At 51.0% G+C, this 8,806-nt stretch overlaps 1 protein-coding gene across 1 annotated transcript in view; it reads right to left on the minus strand.

Annotated features, from left to right (window-relative positions):
• Nucleotides 1-458: 458 nt before the first annotated feature.
• The window catches only part of LOC113203017 (uncharacterized), a 172,507-nt gene continuing 164,159 nt past the window's right edge, over nucleotides 459-8,806 (minus strand). The window contains exon 3 of the mRNA XM_052267773.1: nucleotides 459-743. Within this exon, the coding sequence (XP_052123733.1) occupies nucleotides 485-743 (259 nt within the window). The 3' untranslated portion in view covers nucleotides 459-484. The remainder of the gene's footprint in view (nucleotides 744-8,806) is intronic.

The following is an 8,806-nucleotide window of genomic DNA, read 5'->3' on the forward strand; positions in this document are numbered from 1 at the left end:
CCCTCTCTCTTCTCAGCCCTCGTCTCGCCTGTCGAACCGATCAGGGATTAATGAAACGCGGAAATGGGCAAAGAAATGATGATTGGATCTGCGATTCCACTTTTCCAGCTGAGTGCAGAGTATCGCCGTCCAGGGGGTGCGCGGGCCGCCTCGCAGGACCCGAGGAGGACACCCCCGGGTTCGGGGGGTAATCCTCTTAGCGAGTCGATTGTCTCCGCGGAGGGTCGGATATTGATACATTTGGTGGAAAAGGCGATAGGGGCTCGATCGTAATGTACCAGGCGTGGTAAGGGAAGATCGACGGGGTTGCGAGGAGGAGGAGGCAACCTCACGCCCCGCCAGGCGTCCCAGGGCTGACGGCAACTTCACGAACCGCTCGCGGCGCCGGAGACCTCAACGCAAGGCAGGGCGAGGGCGCAAGAGGCGTCAACCGAAAAAGTGCCCTATCGGCAAACAACCGAGGGTCGGGAGCCTTCGCAGATACTTACGACCAGAGCTCGCCCAGCTTGTCAGTCTTGTAGTCGTAGACGGCGAACGACATGGGTGGGGGGTTGCTGCCGTTGGACGAGGGGTTGGCGGGGTCCTCGGGACCCGAGTTGATGTTGAGCATGGCCGAGGTGGCGGCGGTCAGCGGGTGCTCCAGCGAGCTCCGCCACTGACCGCCGTCCACCTCGCCGCCGGACGCAGGGTGCCCGTCGACGTCCGGGTCGCCCGGCGAGCCGTCTACGTCCTTCCGCCGCGTCCTGAGAACAGAACGAAGGTGGAGAGGTCACTTCACGAGGTCACGGAGGTCACAGCAGAGAGAGGTCGCTGCAGGACCGTCAGCGCAAGGAGGCCAATGCAGGCGATCCCTGGGGAGAATCACTACAGGAGGCAACTTCAGATAGTCACTTCAGAGCCAAAAGGCCGAGGCGGGTGGGTCCCACAGTGCAAATTTCTGAAGGGGCGGTCGCAGTCGATGCAACAGCAACATTAATTTTATCACTCATGCATCACTCTCCTCCAGCAGACCACCGCCTTCACTGTCTCCTGTGGGAACAAGCACGGCAATAAACACAGCCTTTTATAATCCGCCACTAAAACAAGTTTCCAGAGCTCTCATGGCGCTGCAGTTCGGCTCGCCTGTTTGCTATGGGGGGCAGACAGACACGCATCCGAAATCTTAGCCCTGAGCACCTGTCGCGCATAGGTTAAAATACATTTTGGCTTTAAGTACCAAAATATGAAAATGTCAAAGGCAAAGGTGTATAGTAAGAAACGTTATTAAGTGCTGTCAACTGCGGCCTCTCTCCACGACCTGACTGACTGAACACGCCGAGGTCCAGTCGCTGGCGCCATCTGACGGCCGACAGACGTACCAAGAGACGCGTTCGAACCTACTCGAGGCACCCGAAACCAAACTGACACGACAGCGTCGTCAGAAAGCGATGACACAATCAGGGCCTTGCCAGCGCCTTACAACCGACAACCGACCGAAAAGTAGCGGGCCGCTGCGAAGAAGAAGGGGTTACAGCGAGCAGGGCTCGGCGGGTCGAGGTCGGAGTGGAGGGGGTGACGGCGCGGACTCTTGATTCGGGTTGATCTTCATTTGTCAACGTCATGTAGTCAGCGGCGGTCCTGATGGAGCGGCCAGAGCCGCGCAATGTTGACTTTTTCCCGTATCGCCCGGGAGACGTTTATCTCGAAATAATTCATCTGCGTCGAGCGCTGTGCGTGTCTCCTAGGCGCGCTCGGCCCGGCCCCACGTCTTGCGCTCGTCTGTCTCATTTCTCAAAAAATGTTGTTTGCCTTTCGTCTTTATTAAGCGGCGAGAATTGCGATCAGAATCGGTTGGGGTGCCGCGTCTCGATGCCTGCTCATTAGAGGGAAGACACTACGTCTTGTCGAACCGAACCGCGCATACTAGTTAGTTTGTTGGTTTCTTCCAACTTTTTTCATTTTTTTCGTCGCCATCTATCAGTCTCCCTCTATCTCTCCTTCCCGTTTCGTATTGCTTTTCCTTTCCCCGCAGTCTCGCGCGACTCTCTCGCGCGACGTCGCGTCCTCTCTCGTGTGCGTCGTCTTCATTATTTTTGTTTTGGGCACGTTTTTCCGGTTTCCCTTATTGTGACACATTCGATTTTTCTCCCGTCCTTGCTCACGCGACGAGTCACTTAGAGTGCGTCTCGTTACCGCAATGTCGGTTTGAAGACGCAGTGCAGTGTGACCACAACACACACATTAGAACGGCCGTGAGAAACGGAAGACTCGGGCCGTAGAAAAAACAACAAAGCTGAAAAGCAGTTTTAAACAACTATTTAAACGTGTTTAATATCCCTACAGTCAAGTGTCAGTAGCACACGATGGCGGCGCGACACTTTTATTTAATTCCACTTCCTCCCGCAGGTGGACAGCAGAGGCCGGGCAGACGGTTTTCTCGCTAGCGCAGCGTCTGGTGCGAGGCAGAATGGAGTTAACCACGTGCATACACGCCAGCCAGCCAGGCCGCGACAGACAGCCACACCCCGGTCTATATGTGACCAATAACGACCGTCCATCAGCTGCTGCTGCTGCGCCGCACGCGCCGCGAGTGGCATGCGCCCCTGCCCCTCCCGCCCGCGAGTGAGAGCGCGTGGTCGCCGCGTGGTCAGCGCTCCGCGCGGCGCAGCTCGGCCGCCGCCGCCGCCACTTTTGTTCGTTATAGTTAATTAGTTGCAAGTCGTCGCTTAGTTAGTCGAGTCAGAAGCGGCGCAGCCTTCGTGTCGCGAGGCGATCCAGGAGCGCGCATTATTATTTCGGCCCGTCCCGCTACAAGCTTGCTACTCCTGCTCGCGCTGCTGCTGCTGTTCCCGCTACGTTCTGGATGAATTTGTCGGGCCGCTATAGGAGAGACTCACGACCGACGCGCGCGCATTCCCGCCCCGGGTAATGAATCGCGAATATCGATATATTAATTAATTATCCATTCATGAGCGCAGTCCGGCGGGGCCTGCGTGGCGCTCGACGCCAGCGGCGCGCCGAGAGAGCCATAGAGTGATTCAATGCGACAACAACCAAAAATAAGAGCACCACCACTGCACGGACAGTGTTAAAAATAATAATAATCCGACAGTCACTAAGTGCAGGCGTAAAAATCGACGTCGTTCTTTACAGTTCAAACTGTATTAAGAATCAACAGTTTCATCAAATTGTGTATAGAATTAACAGGTGCTTACTGTTCTTATGTTGTAGATTTTTAGCTAGGAGTGGAGCAACCGATAAAATAAAAAGTATTTTCGTTATAAATATAAGCTACTACGGCGGTTTCAGCTTCAAAATGTTTAAAGGTCATCGACCCCGTCATCAACTTTAATTTTTGTAACTAATTGAAAAACTAGAAGAAGGATGAGACAGCGCTCTAAGATAAATGAAAAACTGTAGGAAAAATTGAAGCAAAAGTGTTTGAGTGACGGACCGACGGTCCTATGCAACATCCTCCATTTCGCAGAGAGAAAACGAAAATGACGTGGCCCGATGTGAGGATGAGGATGAGGGGCCCAGCTCCATCCCAACGACGACGGGAGGATACATGGCGTTTTAATTTTCGCCAGGGGTTTTGCATTAATCACAATCATTACAGGAACGTTATTTTTCACCTTCGGAGTTTCGCACAGCAGAAAGATCTCTTGGCCCGGCCGACCGGGCCACTCGGAAACATCAATTATTTCTCGATCTATGCCGTGTGAGTACGTGTGTGTGAGAGAGAGCAAGTGTCAGAGAGGAGGGAGGAGGAGGGGGCTGACGAAGGAAGATACCATGTCGTACGGCACTTGGAAGTCATTTTCAAACGTCGGCCAAATGTCCATCTCGGCTGCGCGCGCGCGCGCGCTCATGAAGGTCATATCTTGTGGACAACAAAAGCCATGACAGCCTCATGCACTCACACAATCTCACACCACAGCGCAGTGTGCGCACACACGCGCGCGCAAGAGCGTTACATCTACGCGCTTGGGCACGTGACTCGCTTTGCATAACAGGCGAGATAAGCCCAAGCGAGCGACGCGTCGCCTCAGCGTCACGCGGCGTGGCGTGGCGTGGCGTGGCGCGGCGTGGCGCTGCTCCAGGTCGGACACGCGAGTGGTACACTCCCGAGAACAGGGGAGCTTTTAATCCCCATCACAATGCGATTGGTCTTATATTTATTTCATTCTTCTTCTTTCCTCTTACATCCCTTCCCCAGCGAGCGAGCGAGCGAGAGATCAATGATACGGATCGGAACTGCCGATCGGAACGACATCGATTCATTTGAAACGCAACATCACTCATTAGGAGCGGAGCAGAGCGCCTCGCAGAGGCAGAGAGGAGTTCATCCATTTAGAGAAAAGAAAAGGAACTGTACCCTTGACTGCTTCGGACTGTACAGTGGCAGCTGGCGCGCTGGCGCCGCGGTGTCCGCAGAGTACACTGTGTGCACGCCCCGCTCGGTCAGAGGTCGCACACGTAGAGGAGGCCCCGCCGCCCTAATGCCCGCCGCTTCATTTCCATTCCCAACAACAACTCCATTCGGAGGCGATCAATCTCGCGCTAATTCACGGCTTATGAATGTTTCATCGGCGGCGCTGGGGCCGAAAACGTCAGGCTGGTGGGGCGAGGCGGCTGCTGAGTGGCAACGCCATACTCCATGCAGGGCGGCCCGCCGCGCAGCGCTGCGCAACGCCAAAAGGGCACTCGGCAATGACAGGTCCGCTCACACACACATCGCCGGCAATGATGGCGCCACCATCCGAAAAGCCCTTTAGCTCCCGTTGCTGCCGCCGTTGCTCCACGAGGTAGCACCCCTCCTCTCTCCCCCGTCTCACTCACTCACAACAGTGTAAGAAAAACCTACAGCAATTATCGTAAAAATTAAAGTAGTTGTACTAGATCAGTCAATTAAACTGTTTTAAAACAGAATTTAACACTACCTCTAGCAGTGTCTCTGAACATCGCCCGATTATTAACATTAGAAGGCAGTCAGAGATATGAGACATGAGTGACGTTTAGATGGAAAGTCTAAAGTTCTTCTAATGTTCATGGAAGTTTCCTTTTAAGGTGAGACAATTTTATCAACACTCCGTCTGCTGCGGTGTGTCTCTTGGTCACGCCGAGCGTCGATCACGTAAACCGCCGGAAATCATTATGTATTATTTTTATCTACAAGGAAAATTTGTGTGAAAAATACAATAGGTATTTATCTACCCCACCATGTCGGAACATTATTCAGCTTTATTAAATAATTTATAAAATAATTTGAGGAGGCTCGTGACACGAAGAGGTATTAGAAACCCACAGACAGCTTTGTTTCGCGAAGCAAAAATTCTCAGGTTGCTTTTTTTGCATAAAATCAATGTATGCAGTTTTACACTTGTTTTTGTTCAGCAGTTTTAATTTTACAGTGCACTCACACACACACGCGTCAAACGTTCCCATGCCCACCGTACGGCCCCCTCTTCTCTTGCGAACGCGATAATGAGTGACTGTAGTTCATAACGACGCATCACGTGCGTCGGGCCTGACGCCATCTGAGCCCTTTCGCGCCCCGCCCCGCCAGCTGATTGGGCGCACGGCCTCTGTCTTGTCATGATTGGCTACCCGTACCTCTCTCTCTCTCTCTCTCTCTCTCTCTCTCTCTCTCTCTCTCTCTCTCTCTCTCCCTTCTCGCTCTCCTGCTAATTACAATATTAGCATTCGGAGACAACTTTACTGCTCCGCGAGGCCGCTACCGCTTTGCTGCTGACAGCCAGCCAGCCGGGCGCCGTCCTAAAAGGACCCTCTCCCTCCCCCTTTTCCCCCTTTTCGATTCTCACTGATATCTTTGCGCAAAATGAAATCTCTCCAGATAATAAAACACAAGTTAGGGCTTATATGTGTGACTGGTTTAGTTTTCGAGCGCTGTTCGATACTGTTCCGCAACGCAGGTGTGAGAGCGGGTGGCCTACGCACAAGGGGCCCAGAGTAGACGTCCTTCCACACCAGAGGCCGATCCAGAGGCGCAAGGACACTTAATGACGTCAACAGTACCCATCTGACCCATGACATATGGGATGTCTAAATGACACACAAGGCTAAACGTCGTTGCCGCCATTTTCATCTTCCAAATTTTATCCTTAAGTTTTGGCTGCCAAATTTCGGCATACATTTTTGGTTGCCAATTTTTGACCTCCAAACTTTAGCATTCGTCTTTGAATGCTAAATTTTAGCTGTAATTTAGAAACTGCCAATTTTTCGCCTCTGCTTGGAGACTTTGAGCGCCAAAATTCTGGAACTCCGAAAAAGCCCAAAAGATGACAAGAAATCATAAGAAAATTTGCCACGCAGCAAGCGTTTCGGCCTACTCCTGTTGCGAAATATTCATGTACACAACTTATTTGTGGCAACATACCTAGTTATCATTAAGCTATTGGCCGAACTACTTCTTAAACGACTCCGCTCAGCTATTGCGTGCACCCAAAGAAAGTGTTCTTTGAACCAGAGCATTGGCCATCACCAAAGTAAATTTTCACATCATTTCAAATTCAAAAATATTGAAACTAGGAAAATCTTTCATTTCAAAAAATTCAACATTGAAACCATTGAAGTTTCCTTGAAATAAAATCAAAAACTGCTCTGGACGTAATTTAATGGAATTGCTTTTGATTCAAAGAACACACTCTCACATGATTCTATGTGAAGACAAAACTCTGTACCATTTGCTATCAATCAAAAGCGTAACGCTAGAGCAAGCGCGGAGCGGCGGCAGGGGTAGCCGAGGAGCAGCGCGAAATTAAAGTGAAAAGAGATTGAATTGAGCCAAACGGCTTGTTCGCCTCATGGGGCGGGCGTTTAACTGCGGCGAGCCGGTGCGCTAAACGAGGGTTTCACCGCCGCCCCATGTTTACTAATGCGCCCCGGCCCCTAGGAGTCGTGTTTCTCGTCAAAACCAATCCGAGCAGAGCACAACATGAATGAATGAGCCTGACCTGCATCGTCCGCTCAAAGTGTAGCAAGAGAGCCCGTAAAATATGCGCGCGGGAATATTCCACCGAAAAGTGGTACAAGCCAAACAATAATTTCAAGATTTTATCGATAAGGTGTGACTTGTATGGACCTGATCGACTCCGCCATAAAAAGAGGATGCTAACCACCGTAGTGGAATGACAGTTACTTTTACACACTCGAATTCGGAAAGACAGTCCGCAATTATTTCTTCGGCTCTCTGTAAAATCACTGGTAGTGCGTAGTATCTTTCTATGGTTCTAATGAAATTCTGACTTTACTTCCTCTGAGTAAGGCATTGAAACGTGACATTTTACTGTCATCCGGACTTTTAAAGCCATTGCTATCTAAAGGCATTAAAGCGTGAGTGCCTTTAAAGGTACGAAGTCTTTGGCTTTTGTTTTAACCATCAGTATCGCGTCTGATGCATGATGGTGAGGAATTTCCTACACCTCATTGTGCTTGCCACTAAGATAATAGGTGAGTGGGAGAAGTGTGCGGATCCGCAGTTTGGTGCAAGGGGGTAGAGGGGACGGGGAGAGGGGGCGACCTTTGGCTTGGCACGGCGCCCTGGCCTGGTGGACTTCCCCGCCACGCCGCGCCACGCCCCGCTGGACCGTTGGTTGGCCACACTGATGTATCGAACTAATGCCCGGCAGGAATGTGCTGCTCTGCCTGTGCGGCGGCCGCGGCGGGGCGTGGCGGAGCGTGGCGGGGCGTGGCGGGGCGTCGGAAGAAGGGCGGCGCGTCGCGCAAACATTAATCATGCTTTATGATGTGCATTTACGCCCCCCTTTGACGGAGCGGGCCAGCCCGGGCTAACGACATGCAAATAATAAACGATAATACCAACAAATAACGAAACACGCACGCACACACGCACGCGGTATTATGAATTACTTTTACGTTCTCGAGATTTTTCACTATGGTTTTTCACGAAGAGAATGAAGTAGCAGCATCACAAAATAAAATCAGCGAAGGACCCCAAGCCCGCTTGCCCGATTCTTCCTCGCTGCTTACGAACACCTTCATTTTTCACGCCGAACCAACCACGCACACAGACTACTACCCTTCCACCAAGCTGCAGCAGCGGGCAATAACGCAAGAAAGTAGTCGGCTCCAAATGCGTCTTCCATGTGGGAGGTCCGCGCGTCTTGTAGTAGTATGTTGGCCGAGCCGTAGCTAGTAGCATCAGCATCAGCAGCTCCAGCCCATCCCCAATCATCATTAATGTCTCTATAACGACACAAGGACGCCGCCTTGGCGCCACGCCCCCTAGGGAGGTGCGAAAGTCCGCTTTTTTCAGTCGCCGAACCGTAATAGTGCGGGAAAGTTGCCTTTTCACATCCGAAATCTAGACGTAATTTTATTTTCGCGATCGGAATGAATCTTGAACTCGAGATTTGAGCTTGAAGTTTAATATACGGTTCTTATGGGCATTTATGTCAAAAACAGAAAATTTGCCCTGGACCGCACAGGTTCCGCCACAGACAAAATCTAAGGCCATATCCGTGATCTACGTAAGAAACCGAGTCAGGAGACGTTCCGCATGCCATGCTCCTCCCTCTAATTTCCGAATTAATTTTCCAAAAATTAATGGTTTTTTAGTAAAAATGGGTAAATTTACTCACTTTAAAACTGTTATTAGATGACGGAGTAAAGTATTTGAAACGTGGTCTGAATCGTTTTTTTACGTAGATCACGGATATGGCCATTGTTTTTGTCTGTGACGGAACCTTTGCGGTCCAGGCCAAATTTTCTGTTTTTGACATAAATGCCCATAAGAACCTTATATTAAACTTCAAGCTCAAATCTCGAGTTCAAGATTCATTCC

The sequence above is a fragment of the Frankliniella occidentalis genome, unplaced genomic scaffold (genome assembly GCF_000697945.3).
Source record: "Frankliniella occidentalis isolate FOCC.00 unplaced genomic scaffold, Focc_3.1 Scaffold58, whole genome shotgun sequence".
NCBI classification, from domain to species: Eukaryota; Metazoa; Arthropoda; class Insecta; order Thysanoptera; family Thripidae; genus Frankliniella; species Frankliniella occidentalis.